Here is a 22,471-nt window from a genome sequence, read left to right as displayed (position 1 = left end):
AACCGCTAGAAGGGACCCTAGTACCTTTGTGAAAATTCTCGGAGCAGTGGCTAATCCGAATGGAAGTGCCACAAACTGGTAATGCTTGTCCAGAAAAGCGAACCTTAGGAACTGATGATGTTCCTTGTGGATAGGAATATGTAGGTACGCATCCTTTAAATCCACCGTGGTCATAAATTGGCCTTCCTGGATGGTAGGAAGGATCGTTCGAATGGTTTCCATTTTGAACGATGGAACCCTGAGAAATTTGTTTAGGATCTTGAGATCTAAAATTGTTCTGAATGTTCCCTCTTTTTTGGGAACTATGAACAGGTTGGAGTAAAACCCCATCCCTTGTTCTCCTATTGGAACTGGATGAATTACTCCCATCTTTAACAGGTCTTCTACACAATGTAAGAATGCCTGTCTTTTTATTTGGTTTGAAGATAATTGAGACCTGTGGAACCTTCCCCTTGGGGGTAGTTCCTTGAATTCCAGGAGATAACCCTGAGAGACTATTTCTAGTGCCCAAGGATCCTGAACATCTCTTGCCCAGGCCTGAGCAAAGAGAGAAAGTCTGCCCCCCACCAGATCCGGTTCCGGATCGGGGGGCCATCCCTTCATGCTGTTTTGGTAGCAGCGGCAGGCTTCTTGGCCTGCTTACCCTTGTTCCAGCCTTGCATCGGTCTCCAGGCTGGTTTGGGTTGAGAAGTATTACCCTCTTGCTTAGAGGATGTAGAATTAGAGGCTGGTCCGTTTCTGCGAAAGGGACGAAAATTAGGCTTATTTTTAGCCTTAAAAGACCTATCCTGAGGAAGGGCGTGGCCCTTTCCCCCGGTGATGTCTGAAATAATCTCTTTCAAATCAGGACCAAACAGTGTTTTACCCTTGAAAGGGATGTTAAGCAATTTTGTCTTGGAAGACACATCCGCTGACCAAGACTTTAGCCAAAGCGCTCTGCGCGCCACGATAGCAAACCCTGAATTTTTCGCCGCTAATCTAGCTAATTGCAAAGCGGCATCTAAAATAAAAGAGTTAGCCAATTTAAGTGCTTGAACTCTGTCCATAACCTCCTCATACGAAGATTCTTTATTGAGCGACTTTTCTAGTTCTTCGAACCAGAAACACGCTGCCGTAGTGACAGGAACAATGCATGAAATTGGTTGTAGAAGGTAACCTTGCTGAACAAACATCTTTTTAAGCAAACCCTCTAATTTTTTATCCATAGGATCTTTGAAAGCACAACTATCTTCTATGGGAATAGTAGTGCGTTTGTTTAGAGTAGAGACCGCCCCCTCGACCTTGGGGACTGTCTGCCATAAGTCCTTTCTGGGGTCGACTATAGGAAATAATTTCTTAAATATAGGGGGAGGAACAAAAGGTATGCCGGGCCTTTCCCACTCCTTATTTACTATGTCCGCCACCCGCTTGGGTATAGGAAAAGCATCGGGGGGCACCGGTACCTCTAGGAACTTGTCCATCTTACATAATTTCTCTGGAATGACCAAATTGTCACAATCATCCAGAGTAGATAATACCTCCTTAAGCAGTGCGCGGAGATGTTCTAATTTAAATTTAAATGTTACAACATCAGGTTCAGCTTGCTGAGAAATTTTTCCTGAATCTGAAATTTCTCCCTCAGACAAAACCTCCCTCCTGGCCCCTTCAGATTGGTGTGAGGGTATGTCAGAACCGTTATCATCAGCGTCCTCTTGCTCTTCAGTGTTTAAAACAGAGCAATCGCGCTTTCTCTGATAAGTAGGCATTTTGGATAAAATGTTTGCAATAGAATTATCCATAACAGCCGTTAATTGTTGCATGGTAATAAGTATTGGCGCACTAGATGTACTAGGGGCCTCTTGTGTGGGCAAAACTGGTGTAGACACAGAAGGGGATGATGCAGTACCATGCTTACTCCCCTCATCTGAGGAATCATCTTGGGCAATATTATTATCTGTGGCATCATTGTCCCTACTTTGTTTGGACACTATGTCACAATTATAACATATATTTAAATGGGGAGAAACCTTGGCTTTCATACATATAGAACATCGCTTATCTGATGGTTCAGACATGTTAAACAGGCTTAAACTTGTCAACAAAGCACAAAAAACGTTTTAAAATAAAACCGTTACTGTCACTTTAAATTTTAAACAGAACACACTTTATTACTGAATATGCGAAAAAGCATGAAGGAATTGTTCAAAATTCACCACAGTGTCTTAAAGCCTTTAAAGTATTGCACACCAAATTTGAAAGCTTTAACCCTTAAAATAACGGAACCGGAGCCGTTTTTACATTTAACCCCTATACAGTCCCAGGTATCTGCTTTGCTGAGACCCAACCAAGCCCAGAGGGGAATACGATACCAAATGACGCCTTCTATAAGCTTTTTCAGTGGTTCTTAGCTCCTCACACATGCATCTGCATGCCTTGCTTTCCAAAAACAACTGCGCATTAGTGGCGCGAAAATGAGGCTCTGCCTATGACTAGAAAAGGCCCCCATCTGAAAAAGGTGTCCATACAGTGCCTGCCGTTTTTTAACAACAATCCCCAAGATTATAAAAACTATTAAGAGTTATAATCTGCCAAATATGCTTAGCAAAGTAATCGTTTTAGCCCAGAAAAATGTCTACCAGTTTTTTAAGCCCTTATGAAGCCCTTTATTCTTTTACTTAATCTAAGAAAATGGCTTACCGGTCCACATAGGGGAAATGACAGCCTTCCAGCATTACAAAGTCTTGTTAGAAATGTGGCCAGTCATACCTCAGGCAGAAAAGTCTGCCAACTGCTTCCCCCAACTGAAGTTACTTCATCTCAACAGTCCTGTGTGGAAACAGAAATCGATTTTAGTAACGTCTGCTAAAATCATCTTCCTCTTACAAACAGAAATCTTCATCTCTTTTCTGTTTCAGAGTAAATAGTACATACCAGCACTATTTTAAAATAACAAACACTTGATTGAAGGATAAAAACTACATTTAAACACCAAAAAACTCTTAGCCATCTCCGTGGAGATGTTGCCTGTGCAACGGCAAAGAGAATGACTGGGGTAGGCGGAGCCTAGGAGGGATCATGTGACCAGCTTTGCTGGGCTCTTTGCCATTTCCTGTTGGGGAAGAGAATATCCCACAAGTAAGGATGACGCCGTGGACCGGACACACCTATGTTGGAGAAATCTCTATAAAAGAAAATCTGACGTCAAAGATCTAGTGGTGCTAAACAGTGTTTTGGGAGGGGGAAAAAAAAAACCTCACTCGGGAACAAGTAGCGGCTGCCTTCAATAGCCCAGTCTGGACAGAACTAGGGGGAGGAGGGGGCAATTTTAAAGGAGGTACCTTTATACAAGTAACTAGGGGTGTGGGCAGTTCTGTCCATGCCCTTCAGGGGAAGGGTATCTCACTGGTAGGCATTACCAGGGAGGGCCAATAGATAGATAATACAGTACATAGAGAAAAAGAGCAATAGATTTTATCGGGCCCTCCACTAATATTGGCACCTTGGTAAATATGAGCAAAGAAGTCTGTGAAAAATGGTCTTTATTGTTTAACCTTTGTTGGAAAATACATGGCAAAGGATCTGAGGCTATATCGTCATACAGAATCTCTCCAGAGGCTTCAAATTTCAAGGTTGACACTGGTGGACTCTCCTCTTCTGTTCATTCCACAGGTTTTCTATGGGGTTTAAGTCAGGGAACTAGGATGGCCATGGCAGGACCTTGATTTTGTGGTGAGTAAACCATTTTTGTGTTGATGTATGATTTTGGAAGATTCAACCATGGCCCATTTTAATCTTTCTGGCAGAGGCAGTCAGGTGTCTAATATCTGTGGATATTTGATAGAATCCATGATGTCCTGTATCCTAATAAAAATGTACAGGTCCTCTGGCAGAAAAACAGTCCCAAAACATCAAAGAGCCACCACCATATTTAACTGTGGGCATGAGGTACTTTTCCACATGGCTACCTCTGGTGTTTATTGGTTTCAAATGACCATAAAACCCGATCACATTTGAAGTTCCAGTAGTGTTTTGGTTTCAAATGACCATAGAACCCGATCACATTTGAAGTTCTAGTAGTGTCTGGCAAACTGAAGATGCTTGAGTTTGTTTTTAGATGAGACATGAGAGTAGAGGCTTTTTTCTTGAAACCCTTCCAAACAACTTTTGGTGACTTTCTGACCATAAGACGCAACTGTCTGCAATTCTCCAGCTGTGATCCTTGGATATATTTTGGCCATTCGAACCATCCTTATTACAGTGCATTGAGACAATATAGACACACGTCCTCTTCCATGTTGATTCATAACATTTCTATTTGACTGGAACTTCTAAATTATTGCTCTGATGGTGTAAATGGGCATTTCAATGCTTATGATCATTTCTTATAGCCACTTTCCATTTTGTGAAGCTCAACAAACTTTTGCTGCATATCACAGCTATATTCCTTGATCTTTTCCATTGCGTTAAATGACTATGGGAATTTTGCCTGTGTGTGTAACCTCATATTTATACCAATTTGAAACAGGAAGTCATGTTGAACAATTTCCTGTTCCTAGTCACCCAGGTGTACTAAAAAAAATTAAATATCAAATGGGAATACAAGTCAAATATATTTTTCTCATATTAATTCATAGGGGTGCCAATAATTGTGCCACACAAATATAAAAATAAAAAAATCCACTCCCTACCTCTCACCACTTTTAGTTTATAGAATACCTCTTATCTCGGGGTAGGGATCATTAGTTATATGATATAAAAATTGAGGTTTCATTGTTATATGCTCCAGTCACCCGTGGTTTCTATATATTGTTTTACATTTTATGTTCATGGTTCCAGAGGTGTGCTATAACTCATGTCAACTGTTATTCTCCTGCTATTAAACTTGCTATATTTCATGACACTGGATAGATATATATATATATATATATATATCACTACTACTGGTTGGATATTGTGATAATAACTGCTACACTAGTACAACAATGTTCCAGCCCACGTTTACTTCCTATATGAGGAATGTATAAGTGTATTTATTACTTCTGATCTGTGCCTGGACAAATTTTCTGTTTTATTGTCATTATTCATTACCTCAATAAAAAAATTTAAAAAAAAAATCCATGAGAGCAGAGTATTTGTGTGTATTTTTTGAACAACAGATCAAAAGGTTAAACGAGACAATTTTTCGATTCAATTAATGTAATATCTATCCGTGCTCACTGTAACAGTTTGTTAGTTTATAAACACATTTTACATTCTTTTTTGTTTGATTTAAACTTTGCCCCAAGCCTTTCACCTCAATACCTACCATAAAAACATTAAACAACTTAACCACTATGAGAGAAAACACTTCAAGTTTACCCCACGTGAAAAACTACAAACGGTAATGGACCATATTTACAGCACAAAAATAAATTAATAATAATTATTATAATAATAATAATAGACAACATTAATCCCTTCAATAACAGCACAATGTTTGAGAATATTGTGACATTACTCCTATGTGTATTCTTGTCAGGAGCGAGCTGCACTTAGTCTTATGGCGCGATCGGGCCGGGCTGTGACTATACAGCTGGCCCGATGCGCTGACTGAATATTACAGACCCCGCTCAGCAGAGAGCGGGTCTGTAAAAGCGCTGACATTTTTACATTTTAAAAGGTAAAAAAACAAAATTTATGCTTACCTGATAAATTCATTTCTCCTGTAGTGTGGTCAGTCCACGGGTCATCATTACTTCTGGGATATTATCTCCTCCCCTACAGGAAGTGCAAGAGGATTCACCCAGCAGAGCTGCTATATAGCTCCTCCCCTCTACGTCACCTCCAGTCATTCGACCAAAGGACCAACGAGAAAGGAGAAGCCCAAGGGTGTAGTGGTGACTGGAGTATAATCAAAAAAAAAATTTTTTAGCCTGCCATAAAAAACAGGGCGGGCCGTGGACTGACCACACTACAGGAGAAATGAATTTATCAGGTAAGCATAAATTTTGTTTTCTCCTGTTAAGTGTGGTCAGTCCACGGGTCATCATTACTTCTGGGATACCAATACCAAAGCAAAAGTACACGGATGACGGGAGGGACAGGCAGGCTCTTTATACGGAGGGAACCACTGCCTGAAGAACCTTTCTCCCAAAAACAGCCTCCGAAGAAGCAAAAGTGTCAAATTTGTAAAATTTGGAAAAAGTATGAAGAGAAGACCAAGTTGCAGCCTTGCAAATCTGTTCAACAGAAGCCTCATTCTTAAAGGCCCAAGTGGAAGCCACAGCTCTAGTAGAATGAGCTGTAATTCTTTCAGGAGGCTGCTGTCCAGCAGTCTCATAGGCTAATCGTATTATGCTACGAAGCCAAAAAGAGAGAGAGGTAGCCGAAGCTTTTTGACCTCTCCTCTGACCAGAATAAACGACAAACAGGGAAGACGTTTGACGAAAATCCTTAGTTGCCTGTAGATAAAATTTCAGGGCACGGACTACATCTAGATTGTGTAGCAGACGTTCCTTCTTCGAGGAAGGATTAGGACACAAAGATGGAACAACAATCTCTTGATTGATATTCCTGTTAGTGACCACCTTAGGTAGGAACCCAGGTTTAGTACGCAGAACTACCTTGTCTGAATGAAAAATCAGATAAGGAGAATCACAATGGAAGGCAGATAACTCAGAAACTCTTCGAGCCGAGGAAATAGCCATTAAAAACAGAACTTTCCAAGATAACAACTTGATATCAATGGAATGAAGGGGTTCAAACGGAACCCCCTGTAAAACATTAAGAACTAAGTTCAAACTCCATGGCGGAGCAACAGTTTTAAACACAGGCTTGATCCTAGCTAAAGCCTGACAAAAAGCTTGAACGTCCGGAACTTCTGACAGACGTTTGTGTAAAAGAATGGACAGAGCTGAAATCTGTCCCTTTAAGGAACTAGCGGATAAACCCTTTTCTAAACCTTCTTGTAGAAAAGACAATATCCTTGGAATCCTAACCTTACTCCATGAGTAACTCTTGGATTCGCACCAATATAAGTATTTACGCCATATTTTATGGTAAATCCTTCTGGTAACAGGCTTCCTAGCCTGTATTAAGGTATCAATAACTGGCTCAGAAAAACCACGTTTTGATAAAATCAAGCGTTCAATTTCCAAGCAGTCAGCTTCAGAGAAGTTAGATTTTGATGTTTGAATGGACCCTGGATCAGAAGGTCCTGTTTCAGAGGTAGAGACCAAGGCGGACAGGATGACATGTCCACTAGATCTGCATACCAAGTCCTGCGTGGCCATGCAGGTGCTATTAGAATCACTGATGCTCTCTCCTGTTTGATTCTGGCAATCAATCGAGGAAGCATCGGGAAGGGTGGAAACACATAAGCCATCCCGAAGGTCCAAGGTGCTGTCAAAGCATCTATCAGAACCGCTCCCGGATCCCTGGATCTGGACCCGTAGCGAAGAAGCTTGGCGTTCTGACGAGACGCCATGAGATCTATCTCTGGTTTGCCCCAACGTCGAAGTATCTGGGCAAAGACCTCCGGATGAAGTTCCCACTCCCCCGGATGAAAAGTCTGACGACTTAAGAAATCCGCCTCCCAGTTCTCCACTCCCGGGATGTGGATTGCAGACAGGTGGCAAGAGTGAGACTCTGCCCAGCGAATTATCTTTGATACTTCCATCATTGCTAGGGAGCTTCTTGTCCCTCCCTGATGGTTGATGTAAGCTACAGTCGTGATGTTGTCCGACTGAAACCTGATGAACCCCCGAGTTGTTAACTGGGGCCAAGCCAGAAGGGCATTGAGAACTGCTCTCAATTCCAGAATGTTTATTGGAAGGAGACTCTCCTCCTGATTCCATAGTCCCTGAGCCTTCAGAGAATTCCAGACAGCACCCCAACCTAGTAGGCTGGCGTCTGTTGTTACAATTGTCCAGTCTGGCCTGCTGAATGGCATCCCCCTGGACAGGTGTGGCCGATAAAGCCACCATAGAAGAGAATCTCTGGTCTCTTGATTGAGATTCAGAGTGGGGGACATATCTGAGTAATCCCCATTCCACTGACTTAGCATGCACAATTGCAGCGGTCTGAGATGTAGGCGTGCAAAAGGTACTATGTCCATTGCCGCTACCATTAAGCCGATCACCTCCATGCATTGAGCTACTGACGGGTGTTGAATGGAATGAAGGACCCGGCATGCATCTTGAAGCTTTGTTAACCTGTCTTCTGTCAGGTAAATCTTCATTTCTACAGAATCTATCAGAGTCCCCAAGAAGGGAACTCTTGTGAGTGGAAAGAGAGAACTCTTCTTTTCGTTCACCTTCCATCCATGCGACCTTAGAAATGCCAGTACTAACTCTGTATGAGACTTGGCAGTTTGAAAGCTTGAAGCTTGTATCAGAATGTCGTCTAGGTACGGAGCTACCGAAATTCCTCGCGGTCTTAGTACCGCCAGAAGAGTACCCAGAACCTTTGTGAAGATTCTTGGAGCTGTAGCCAATCCGAATGGAAGAGCTACAAACTGGTAATGCCTGTCTAGAAAGGCAAACCTTAGATACCGGTAATGATTTCTGTGAATCGGTATGTGAAGGTAAGCATCCTTTAAATCCACTGTGGTCATGTACTGACCCTCTTGGATCATGGGCGAAATTGTTCGAATCGTTTCCATCTTGAACGATGGAACTCTTAGGAATTTGTTTAGGATCTTTAAATCCAAGATTGGCCTGAAAGTTCCCTCTTTTTTGGGAACTACAAACAGATTTGAGTAAAACCCTTGTCCTTGTCACTCCCATTAATAAAAGATCTTGTACGCAGCGTAGGAACGCTTCTTTCTTTATTTGGTTTGTTGACAACCTTGACAGATGAAATCTCCCTCTTGGGGGAGAGGATTTGAAGTCCAGAAGGTATCCCTGAGATATGATCTCTAACGCCCAGGGATCCTGAACATCTCTTGCCCAAGCCTGGGCGAAGAGAGAAAGTCTGCCCCCTACTAGATCCGGTCCCGGATCGGGGGCCCTCGATTCATGCTGTCTTAGGGGCAGCAGCAGGTTTCCTGGCCTGCTTGCCCTTGTTCCAGGACTGGTTAGGTTTCCAGCCTTGTCTGTAGCGAGCAACAGCTCCTTCCTGTTTTGGTGCAGAGGAAGTTGATGCTGTTCCTGCTTTAAAATTACGAAAGGAACGAAAATTAGACTGTCTAGCCCTAGGTTTGGCTTTGTCCTGAGGCAGGGCATGGCCTTTACCTCCTGTAATGTCAGCGATAATCTCCTTCAAACCGGGCCCGAATAAGGTCTGCCCTTTGAAAGGTATATTAAGCAATTTAGATTTAGAAGTAACATCAGCTGACCAGGATTTTAGCCACAGCGCTCTGCGTGCCTGAATGGCAAATCCGGAATTCTTAGCCGTAAGTTTAGTTAAATGTACTACGGCATCTGAAATAAATGAGTTAGCTAACTTAAGGGTTCTAAGTTTGAGTGTAATCTCATCTAGTGTAGATGATTCGAGTGTCTCTTCCAGAGACTCAAACCAAAATGCTGCTGCAGCCGTGACAGGCGCAATACATGCAAGAGGTTGCAATATAAAACCTTGTTGAACAAACATTTTCTTAAGGTAACCCTCTAATTTTTTATCCATTGGATCTGAAAAGGCACAGCTATCCTCCACCGGGATAGTGGTACGCTTAGCTAAAGTAGAAACTGCTCCCTCCACCTTCGGGACCTACACAAACGTTTTTTTATCACAGTCAACTACACTCTTCACAGCTCTGCTGTGATGATTACCTCCCTCAAAAAAGGCTTTGGAGATCCCTGAGTTCTGTAGAGATGAACCGGATCATGCAGGAAGAAAATGAACCTCTGACTGAGTTTTTTGATGCGTAGTAAAAGCGCCAAAAATGGCCCCTCCCCCTCACACATAACAGTGAGAGAGATCAGTGAACTGCTTTAATTTAAACAAAACTATTGCCAAGTGGAAAAAATAGTGCCCAAAACATTTTTTCACCCAGTACCTCAGAGAAATAAACGTTTTTACATGCCAGCAAAAAAACGTTTAACCTCAATGAATTAATTGTTATTTAAAACCTATTGCAAGTCCCTGCAAATTAGGTTAAGTCTATGCATACAGTATAAATCCAGTGAAGTACCATTCCCCAGAATACTGAAGTGTAAAATATACATACATGACAGCCTGATACCAGCTACATCTACTGCATTTAAGGCTGAGTTTACATTATAACGGTATGGCAGGATTTTCTCATCAATTCCATGTCAGAAAATAACAAACTGCTACATACCTCTTTGCAGATTAATCTGCCCGCTGTCCCCTGATCTGAAGTTTACCTCTCCTCAGATGGCCGAGAAACAGCAATATGATCTTAACTACTCCGGCTAAAATCATAGAAAAAACTCAGGTAGATTCTTCTTCAAATTCTACCAGAGAATGAATAACACACTCCGGTGCTATTATAAAATAACAAACTTTTGATTGAAGGTAATAAACTAGTTAAATCACCACAGTCCTCTCACACATCCTATCTATTCGTTGGGTGCAAGAGAATGACTGGAGGTGACGTAGAGGGGAGGAGCTATATAGCAGCTCTGCTGGGTGAATCCTCTTGCACTTCCTGTAGGGGAGGAGATAATATCCCAGAAGTAATGATGACCCGTGGACTGACCACACTTAACAGGAGAAATGATTTTATGGCTATAGCACCTAAATAATGTTATATAATTCTGCACTATGTGCAGAATTATATAACATTATTTTTAAGGTTTACTGTCCCTTTAATTTTAGAGATCAGCCTCCCACCTGACACATCCCACCCCCTGATCCCTCCCAAACAGCTCTCTTCCCTTCCCCACCCCACAATTGTTCCCGCCATCTTAAGTACTGGCAGAAAGTCTGCCAGTACTAAATAAAATAGGTTTTTTTTTTTTTTTTTTTTAAATAAAAATAACAAAATATTTTAGTTGTGATGGATCCCTGCCTTAGCACCAACCTCCCTGATCCCCCCCTCCAGCTCTCTAACCCTCTCCCCTACCTAATTACCGCCATCTTGGGTACTGGCAGCTGTCTGCCAGTACCCAGTTTGGCCCCACAAACCAAAGTATTTTAAATTTTATTGATAACTTTTATTTTTAATTATTTCTGTAGTGTAGCAGCCCCCCCACAATACCCCCACCCCCTCCCCCTCGCAGATCCTTTTATATGTAAAATAAAATTAATAACTTTTTCCCCCTTCCTTCCTTCATTGGCGTCAGTGTGGCTAATGCGCGCACGTGCACACGCGCCCCCGTGCACGCGCGCATGTGCACGTGCCCATGCACGTGTGCACGCCCGCGCGAATTGTGCACGCGCGCACACGCTCCCTCCTCCCACCCGGACAACGGCACCATCTCTACCGGTGCAGAGAGGGCCACAGAGTGGCTCTCTCTGCATCAGAGGCTTGTAAAGGGGTATTGCAGGATGCCTCCATATCGAGGCATCACTGCAATACCCTCAGAGCTGCTGGAAGAGATTGTGATCACTTCCAGCACTCTGTTAGACAACTGACGTACCAGGTACGTCATGCAAAAACTAACTGTTAATGACAATAGACGTACCTGGTACGTCAGTTGTCATTAAGGGGTTAAACTCAAAAGTTTATTTTATGATTCAGATAGAGAATACAATTTTAAACAACATTCCCATTTACTACTATTATCTAATTTGCTTCATTCTTTAGATATCCTTTGTTGAAGAAATAGCAATGCACAGGGGTGAGCCAATCACATGAGGCATCTATGTGCAGCCTCCAATCAGCAGCTACTAATATATGCTTTTCAACAAAGGATATCAAGAGAATTAAGCAAATTAGACAATAGAAGTAAATTGGCAAGTTGTTTTAAATTGTATTCTCTATCTGAATCATGAAAGAAAAATTTTGGGTTTCATGTCCCTTGAACCCTTTTGCTGCAAAGCCTTTTTTTACAGCACAGTGCTGAGCCAATTTTGATCTTTTTGCTACCTACATTTAAACCCTTTTAAGTCAAATTTCAGTGAGTTAGCTGCAGCAAAAACGGTTATTTAAAAAAAAAAAAAATAACTTTGCTTAGGATTTTAGTAGATAATATAGAAAATGGCAAAGTGACCCTTGCTGCCCCTGTGATCACCCTACTAAATTTTCATCAGGGGTAGCCACGTGTGAAATAAGGGCTTATACGGGCTATAATCTAGATTAGAGCGGCCTCATTGTGCAGTACGGGGGGGCAAAAATATTTCTTGCAAGGTGTTCACTGTTACCACAGGGATCACTTGACTATATAAAAACTATTTTTTTTTTTTTATTTAGAAAGAGGGACTAATCTACTAGAAAAAGGAAATTTATTCTTACCTGATAAATTTGTTTCTTTTTAGATACGATGAGTCCACGGATTTCATCCTTACTTGTGGGATATCGCCTCCTGGTCAGCAGGAGGAGGCAAAGAGCACCACAGCAGATATATATATATATATCCCTTCCACTCCAGTCATTCGACCGAAGTTAGGAAGAGAAAGGAAAAGCCAAGGTGCAGAGGTGACTGAAGTTTAACAAAAATAAAGACCCGTCTCATAAAACAGGGTGGGCCATGGACTCATCGTATCTAAAAAGAAACAAAATTTATCAGGTAAGCATACATTTCCTTTTCTTTTTAAAGATACGATGAGTCCACGGATTTCATCCTTACTCGTGGGATACAATAACAAAGCTATAGTACACGGATGAAAAGGGAGGGACAAGACAGGGAACCTAAACGGAAGGCACCACTGCTTGAAGAAATTTCCTCCCAAAAACAGCCTCAGCCGAGGCAAAGGTATCAAATTTGTAAAATTTGGAAAAAGTGTGAAAAGACGACCAAGTTGCAGCTTTGCAAATCTGTTCAACAGAAGCATCATTTTTGAATGCCCATTAGGAAGCCACAGCCCTAGTGGAATGAGCTGTAATTTGTTCAGGAGGCTGCTGTCCAGCAGTCTCATAAGCAAAACGGATGATACTCTCCTATCACTAACACAGGCAAAGAGAATGACTGGAGTGGGAGGGAAGGAGCTATATATACAGCTCTGCTGTGGTGCTCTTTGCCTCCTCCTGCTGACCAGGAGGCGATATCCCACAAGGATGAAATCCGTGGACTCATCGTATTTTTAAAAAGAAATAAAAAACTTTATAAGGGGTCTATAGACATACAGGTAGAAGACATTTTATCCAAACTGCTTGGACCAGAAAAAGGTTTGGATTTTGAAATTTTTGAAGCTGTAAAATGGGACAGTTTGGAGAGGGTATGGAACCAAGTGTATACAACAATATCTTGTTATTTAGGCAATATTTACATGCGACTGTCACAATACAGTTTACAGATGTAACCTAAAGGTAGCTTTATATAATTTGTAATACTTTTGTATACATAGTACCCTCAAAAAAAATAGTACAGTACTGTTATCAGAAAGGTAATATTTATTTTAAATAGACAATTATTTGCATTTTAGAACACAAAAAACAAAAAAAAGATATAAGATTGTGACTTACAGGGAGGGAAAATAGTAATTTTTGATAATTTTATTTTTTTAAAAATATTAATTAAAAAGTTTGGATTTGGGGGGCGGAGCCAACCTTCACCGGAGTAAGACGCATATCTTAGGAGCTCCTGCTATCTATCATAAACCTAAATAAATATATTATCTATGATAACTGCTTATGACTATATAGTTGAGGACTATAAAACTGAAAGCTCTCTTTGGATTTAAACTGGAGGAACTTTGCAGCACCTAACGTCCCAATTGTTTCAATCCCAGCTCTCTATCTTACATAGTGATATCGGACATTTGAAATCATGGCCGCGCTCCTCCTAGCACAACTAAAAGATCTATTGGATCGACACAATGAAGCCCTGTTGGAGTCGGTGGCTGAAGCTTTTCGACCCTCTAATGTCCTTACTGCAGCCTCAGTTGCTCTACCTGCCTGTGAGGTTCAGTGCGCTGCAGCTGCAATTGGTCCACGGCAGTCGCCATCTTTACTCCCCACACCAGGACAGCTCTCACTCCATCACGGCCAAAAGGGGACTGCAGAGCGAGATACCGATAGAGATCTGGACTCTACCTCCATGTATCAGGATCCACAACCAGAAGCGCTTTGCAGGGGCTCAGATGCGGTAACGCTGACAGATACTCACTACCGCATTAAAAGATGGCGCTGGCTGAGAGACCCCCGCGTGGCTGTCGTCTATCTACTAACCCGCCGACACCTCTCTTTGAAACATGGCACAGAGTACACTATCGCTCCATGGCTAAGGGACCCTAGAACAAGTGGACCACAAAAGATCTACTACATAGCCTTGGCGGTAAGAGCCTCAAGAGTCGGAGTGGGTTAATTATCAGGTTGCATTCATTCTGATGCCTTGTTTGAGTTTTTTATGGCTGGTGATAGGTTTCATGGACTCGGTTTCGTGTTTTTGGACTCTCTCTACCGGTCAGCTCTCTTAACGGATCCAAGGCAACATAAGAATACTGTCGATGCTAGAGGAGGGTTGTTGCAAATGTGGTAACTCTCCTATAATTTAGACCTACCAGACAACTTGGGTATCCCTGAAAACTTTGCCGATCTTTATTTGAGAAATTGGGATCTAGCCGAGAGACAGGATAATTGCTACAGCTAACTATCAGATGTGCCTTACTAAACTGAGAAATGGATGTGACTTACAGGACTTCTAATACTGATTAGATGTCTTCTGCTGGGCTATGTGTTGCCTTGCTGGTTTGGGGGGCTTCCTATTGTTTTGCTTATGTTTATATTTCTCAGATACTAAATGGTACATGTGTAATGGTTCTTACTTTTTCAGCTTGGACTATCGTTTTAGCACAAAAGGTATTATTTATAATTACTATTGAAGCAGCTCAGGGAGGTTAAGCAGACAATTTTTAGACACTATACACTTATATATATATAATTGTCTTGCCTGTCGCTTGGACATAGGGCCCGTGTCTGGGTGTCAGGGCATTAAAGCTTGGGGAAAAACTATACTCCCTAATCTTACCATCATGGCTAATTTAACTAGGGGCTTGGATACACTTTTAATATACTAATTGTTTATATTTCTCCCTGAATGTATTAACATTTCCCACAACCTGAAGGAGATGTAATCTCTGAATTTTAAGACTCCCTTTAATTAAGCATGCAACATAAGATTTTGGTTACCGACATGACATTTATTTTTTTTCTAGGTTCTTTTTGTTGGTCTTTTGAACCACTTTAGATGGTTATATATTTGTTCTGTGCATGATGAGTACCCCATAGATCATCCTACAGCAGCTCCTGCTCAATAAGAGTTTTTTTTGAACCTATATGAGATGATCTTGTATCCTAAAGCCCATCATTCACCTAGCTATGTTTATTGTGTTCTTTGTCCTACGCCTAGAATAAATGTATATAGTCATATATCGTACAACATCACTCACTGTGATTAACTAGTGGCTGGTTTATCGCTATTACTATAGATGTACCCATAGGATTTCTATTTTCTATATCCCATAATTACTGAGTATTCTATGCCCTCCCCCCAACCCACAATACACTTTGGCTTCCATAACTATGTCTAAAGTGTTTCTGTATGGTTTTTCTCGCAGAGCATCGTCTATATAATTTTTTTTCTTCAAGCTCAATAATCCCATCTATTTTATACCTTATGTACACAGAAATCTATTAGCATGGGGATAGCTTATAACATAGATTTTATCAATATCCTGTTGCCAAATACCCAAGCTTGCGTGGCTCATATATATTCTCATACATTTTGATAGCTCATGCCTTAAGATCCATGGTTTGCAACATAGATATTAATGAAGCATTCCTCACTTTTCTTTATGTTGAGTAATAAGTTATTTATGTCTACAGAAGCTTCAAAGCAGGACAAAAAGTTGGAAATGTGGATATTTGCGATATTATGGGTCTTTGCTTACATGGTTAATGTGTGTTTTTTTTTGGGTTAAAAAGTTATAGATGTTCATTCTTTCCCATCACATTTCTTAATATGCCCTGTTGTATAGCCTTACACGTGGCTATTTCACTATCCGCTTACCCAATGTATCATATCTGTCTATACTTTATCGGTAGAGTTTATTACTGCATGTTTACATTCTTCCTATTACTTTTTTTATGTGATGAAAGTAGTTATACGTGCATTCTATTATGTTTTAAAAGTTCCCAAACGGTGAGATAGATTTGAAAATATTAAACACACCACCTCCTCCCCCCCTACAATAATGTATCCCCTACTTTAGGGGAACTTCCAAGGCGGTTTGTCTTGTCTATACCGCACTTGTACTATTGCTTTTAATTGCTCCCTGAGTGTTTACTTTTTCACAGTACAATAGGAATGCGTCTATATACCCTGTCCAGATCAGCAGGTCTGATCATCATTACATGTCACCTACCCATGTGACTTTTACACAGCTTTCAGTAAACTTTATGGAGGTGTTCCAATGTTTCATCATAAATATACGCTTATCAGTTAGGGAGCTTGACATCATATCACACTACACAATAAAAAAAAAAAAAATGAGGTTTTTTCAATAAGGGTCCATGAGTGACCCTCTCCAGTTTTCCTTTTTATTCCCTGTTACTCTTGTTGGCCCAAGAGTAATCTATTGTGTCATATAAAATGTTCCTGAAAGATCAGCATTCTATCTGTATAATGTTTGCAAGTTATGTAAATTGTTGGCTATACGACTCTTTCATGTTTATTTTATTACTCCTGTAACATTGAAGCCTTTTCTCATGTGACATAAGACTCTGCTATTATGATCTTTGTATGCCTCTAACTAAACCTCAATAAAAATTATATTTAAAAAAAAAAAAAGTTTGGATTTTAGAATAAGTTTGGATTTAGGAAATCCGGATTTGTACCTGCACCAGTTTTGAGTTTTTATTGCGCATATAATGCCCCATTCTAAAGCAAATCCCCCCCCTTGGTTTTTTTTTTACTTTAATTTTTAAAACATCTTCTTTGTGCTATTGCTCCAAATGAGGGACCATGGAGGTTTGTAGCTGCTAAGGGAGCCGAAGTTTGAGGGGTTTGAAGAACCTCACCCTGTGCATGCATGGTGACATCAGTGGCACTTCCCAATAAGTCTGGGAGTGCCACCCTCTAGGCAACCAACAAACCCTGGCCTGTAGTGGGGAGAATCCCCGAAAACAGCATTTGATCATCTATCCCCCTGCATGACAATTTGTTATAACCAGCAGCATAGTTTAAAATGTATGGGAAATCGCTCCTTTTGCTGACTCGGCTAATTGAAACTATAAAATAATAAATAGGCTGACCTTGTAGGGAGAGCAGGTCTTATCTAATTATTTACACAAAACCCTCATCTGATTTCTCCCCTTCTTGTTTATATATTTGTTCTAGAAACAGTACTGTAATTCAGTATAGGTGGGGTTACAACAGGCAAAATTAGCTATGTCAAACCACAAAATACAATAACTATTTGTAACCAATTACATACACTGTAGCAGGTAAAATAGATTGTTGAGAACGAATTACAGAACAATTTCTCTTTAACCTATAATGAAAACCAGCAAGTTATACCTAGTAGTTTATTTTTCTTACCCCAATGAAACAGCCTTTGGTTCTTATGTGAAATTAAAATCTACCAGGCTTTAATTTTTTTTATCAGAAATGTGTGCCCTTACAAACAAATCTTTCTGCAAAGAAGCATTTACACAAATTACTTTTGAATCTGCTACCCTCCAATTCGAAATAATGAACCTTTTTTAAGGTTACTCATTTTGTGAAATATCTTGGTGAAAATCAATTACTTTGCATCAGACATTAAAGTGTCAGCAACCCAAGAAAAATAAATGGATACAGATGCACTTACCAATGACTTTACATATACTTGAACTGAAAGATTATGTCGACAAAGGTTTGCCATAAGTCCAAGGCATGGCATTGTTAACTCATCTTCTGGGGACTGACTTGAAAGAAAATAAGTGTTGTATTAACAATCATAGCATGTGTTTACCTTGTCATGCCTAGGTTTGCCAATTGCACGAGACACTTGTACATTACTTAGCATAGGTGGTGTTTCACAACAAAGCTCTATCTTAGGCCCCATTAGATATATTTTTTTTCCAAAAATGAGTAGTGGTTTTATCCCAGTAACATACAAATCAATAAGTTTACCCTTTTGCCAGTAACACACATAGCAGTAATTTGATCCTCCCTTGACTACTAGCTCACACAGAACAGAAATGTTTCCGAATTGACTACACAACACATAAAACCAGCGATTTAACATCCCCATTATTGCCAGTAAGACAGATTTATCTTTTACCCTTCTTGGCTGCCATTAACAAAGAGCATGTGCAGTAGAACTTTTTTTCTGGGCCATGTTTTTAATGCATAGAGGTGTGAGAGACCTTTAAAAAGTTTAGCTCCTACTCAGGAGAGTTTGGAAACATTGGACATTTCCAGTAATTTTGCATTCATTTTAGTGGAAAGCCTGCTAAAATACTGCACTGTATAGTTGAATATTAGACACATACATGGCAACCCTAGAATCCATAACAATGAAGGAAGTTAACTTATTTAGATTAATCTTGTTTAATCCTCTACATCTGTCAAAATAATTTTATGGGAAAAAGAAAAAACAAACAAACAAAAAAAAAAAGCTTTATTCCTAGTGAAGCTCGGAAATATGTAAAATAATTTTTTGTACGTTTACTTACATTCGATTAATCAGAAAAGCAATTAAGTCTTCAATATTCACATTTGCATGTAGGACTCTTACGTTATATGTCAGTCTTTGCAGCAGCTGAATGCTCTAATTTTGGAAGAAAAAAATAGCTTTTATTAATATAGGACACACAATGAATAGTTAGTTATTCTTAAAGGGCCATGATACCCAAATGTTGAAACACTTGAAAGTGATGCAGCATAGCTGTAAAAAGCCGACAGGAAAATATCACCCGAACATCTCTATGTAAAAAAGAAAGATAGATATTCTACCTCAACAATTCTGCAGTAGCCACATCCCATTGTAAAGGACTTCTAAGCAGCAACTCAGTATGTCTGCCCCGGGACAGCGGAAGGAGCCAGCTTTCGTGCACACTCATCTTATGTCCCTATTAAGTTTGAGGAAGTTTACTATGAAATCTCATGAGATCACAGTAAAAGAGTTCATGACCTCAGCACTGCTGATGCTGATTGGCTGCTGTTCATTTCTTCATTTATTTTTTTTACCTGCAGCTGGGCAGCAGCTAAGTATAACATTTTACACAGAACTTAATCTGCTGAGCAGAGGCGATTGTGAGGTAAAATATCTTCCTTTTTTACATAGAGATGCTCAGGTGATATTTATTTTCCCGTCAGCTTTTTACAGTTATACTGCATCAGTTTCAAGTGATTTAGCATATGAGTATTATACCCAAATGTTGAAGCGCTTGAAAGTGATGCAGCACAGCTGTAAAAAGCAGACTAGAAAATATCACCTAAAAATCTCTCTGTAAAAAAGGAAGATGTTTACCTCAAAATGTCCTAAGTATTTACACCCCACTGTAATCAGGATGCTAGTCCCAGTACTTGCAAAGGAGCGTGCATCTGGCATATGCAGGCACAGTCGTATTATTTTCCGATTCAGTTTAGGGAACCTTACTGTGAAATATTATAAGATCACAGCAAAGCAATTCATGACCTCAGCACTGCTAATGCCCATTGGATATTTTTTTTCCCCACAACTTGCAGCTGAAGTATAACTATTTACAGAGCACGTTATCCGTCCTCCACTAAACTTTACAGTAGGCACTATGCATTCTCATAAGTAGCGTTCTCCTGGGGCACACCACATAAATGTTGGGTTATTAGTTAGTACAATGTTAGTCTAATGCTACTAACAGGGATGCTGTCCTGTTGTGTCTTAATGATTTATAAGACAGAGCATACCAATATTGTTCAAGGGCACATTAATCTTTAAGTAGACATTTGACACCCCTAATTTGGTCATATGTTGGGAGTGACACTACACATTGAATAGATGGTGGATTGTTGGGGTTGACACACTACACATTGATTAGATGGTGGATTGTGTGGAGTATAAGTATTCTTCCCAGTAAAGTTTTACCGTATAGTTTATGCGGTTAGTCTGGTAATAGTGATACATTTTAAGCGATAAGAACCGTGTAATGTGATGTCTCCAGTCCGGTATCCTGGGTATTGACACCTTTTTCCAAAACCTAGGTATCAGCTGCCTGGCTCTGCTAATCATAAGATATGTTAGCAATGGTTTGTATTTACATATTCATTTGGGCGGTTTGTTAAATAAGAATATCAAGGGGTCGTGAGGAAGCTGGTGTGTTAGGGCACGTCTAATTTCTGTGCAAATCCCCTGCCAGTAGGGTTTCAGTATTGGGCAATGCCACTAGATATGTGCAAGAGTTCCTACTTGCACACATTCTTTCCAGCAAAAAGCGTTTGTATGTGGGTGTATGTTGACCAGTCTACTAGGCTTTAAGTACCATCTACAGAGAACTTTCATATTTGATGAGGGCGATTAACCATATGTCATAAGATAGTGGTCCATTCTGGTGAAACGTGCAATTCAGCCTCCCATGCTTTTGTGTAAGCTGGTAGTTTTGTAGAGTGTATATCTAATAATATTTTTGATAATTTCCCCCTTGTGGAGTTGCGCATGCTCAAAATGGGCTTAATAGTCAAGTGAGGTTTGGTCTAGATTGATTGTGGCTGAAAATGTGGGAGAGTTGTAGGTATATAATCAAAAGAAAAAGAGGAATTGTCCCAAACGTAGCAGTGCATTAAAAAGTATCCTTTATTTGAAAATCTTCAAAAACAGAATCAAAATGTGATAGTAAAACAGGATAGCACTAGGCAGACAGTCTGCCTACTGCTATCCTGTTTTATTGTCACACTGTCTGCCTAGTGCTATCCTGTTTTACTGTCACACTTTGATGCTGTTTTTAAAGATTTTCGAATAAAGGATACTTTTTAATGCACTGCTACGTTTGGGACAATTCCTCTTTTTCTTTGGATTATCTACCTATGACCAGGATCCCACGTTAGCAGTTCTATTCAGGGCGCCTGCCATATCGCTGTTCCCTAGGAGGTTTCACCTGGTAAACGGACCAGACGCATCAGAAAGGACGCGTCGTATTACACTGACGTGATTGTTAGGGGCTGAAGGCTGGGAGCATAGTGGCTTAGAATCGGGAGTCTACACACACCACACCGAGGGAAGAGACTGGTTTCGCCTAGGTGAGTCCCCCACGAGAGGTGGGGTTGTACTGCATCCCACAATCAGTGTTAAACGCTTATGAGACCAAGTAAAGCGTTGGTAGTGTCTTGGGACATACGCTCAGTAGCCGGCTCGCCATTGTAAGTGCCTCCCATTGAACTTCTCTACCTCCTTTCCTTACCCTTGTTAGTGGGTATCTGCTTCCTACGGGAGGTTTTTGTTGTTTGTGATTAGAGTTGTAGGTATGCATACCATTTGTTAAAGAACTGGGACATCTCTGTGCACTAGTTTAGTTTTTGTCATACGGTTCCCCTTGTCTAGGACTATATGACATGGTAAATGAGTATGGATGTTAATATCTAGTGAGGGTCTATTTTGGTGGATTTGGAATTCTGGATTCCGTAGCAGTGGGGTTAGCGGCGATGGGATTGATGATATGCCTCCCAGTTTAGCTATCAGGCGGTCCCAAGTTGCAAATGCGTTTTAGGTTAATGCGAGGGTTGGTTGGGATAGTTGCCAGTTTTGTTTGCTAAAGCCAGCAGGTGAGGAAATTTAGTGAGATAGTGTTCCAGCATAACCCAACTCCTTAACATTTTAGTTTTTAATACAGACAAATAAGATAATGAACAAATGTAAGGTCATAAGAAAGGCAGAGCACAATAATTATCTAGGACTATTCATAAAGCACATATCAATGTTATCAACATGCAGCAAGTGGCTTTACTATGAACTATACCTGTAACAAAACAGGATCATTTAAGATGGAGCTGTAACGATGAATTACTCCAGCTAACACGTTTGTGAGGCTGTAAGTTGCATGAAGAGCTTCTCTGGTTTCCTTGTCAACAGCTTAAGAAATTAAAGGATACGCATATGTTAATCACACAGAAAAACCAAATAGTAATAATTTATGCTTACCTGATAAATTCCTTTGGTGTTGAGTGTCCACGAGCCTTGACATGTGGGATTAAGTTCCTGCCACTAGGAGGAGGTAAAGATACACCAAATACCAAGAGCAGAGGGAAAATAAAATCAGAAAAGGAAAAAGCACGGTATCTAGAGGTGCAAATAAAAAAAATTGAACTGGGCGGGTCTCGTGGACTAGTTTATGCTTATCTGATGAAGAAATATATCAGATAAGCATAAACTATGTTTTCTTTCATAAGGTGGTAAGAGTCCATGACATGTGGGATCAAATACCCATGCTTTGGACTACATAAAAAAAAAAAAAAAAAAAAAAAATGGGTCGGACAAAAAGAAAAATTAG

General features: G+C 40.4%; 1 protein-coding gene across 1 annotated transcript in view; it reads right to left on the bottom strand.

Annotated features, from left to right (window-relative positions):
- CIP2A (cellular inhibitor of PP2A) overlaps window positions 1-22,471 on the bottom strand; it is a 335,048-nt gene that overhangs the window by 294,507 nt on the left and 18,070 nt on the right. Inside the window, exons 3-5 of the mRNA XM_053707535.1 lie at window positions 21,941-22,053; window positions 18,686-18,780; window positions 17,836-17,932 (exon numbers count right to left, since the gene is read on the bottom strand). Coding sequence (XP_053563510.1) covers window positions 17,836-17,932; window positions 18,686-18,780; window positions 21,941-22,053 — 305 coding nt within the window. The remainder of the gene's footprint in view (window positions 1-17,835; window positions 17,933-18,685; window positions 18,781-21,940; window positions 22,054-22,471) is intronic.

The sequence above is a fragment of the Bombina bombina genome, chromosome 3 (genome assembly GCF_027579735.1).
Source record: "Bombina bombina isolate aBomBom1 chromosome 3, aBomBom1.pri, whole genome shotgun sequence".
NCBI classification, from domain to species: Eukaryota; Metazoa; Chordata; class Amphibia; order Anura; family Bombinatoridae; genus Bombina; species Bombina bombina.
The sequence above is the reverse complement of the archived record's forward strand: the minus strand, read 5'-3'. Positions and strand labels throughout refer to the sequence as shown.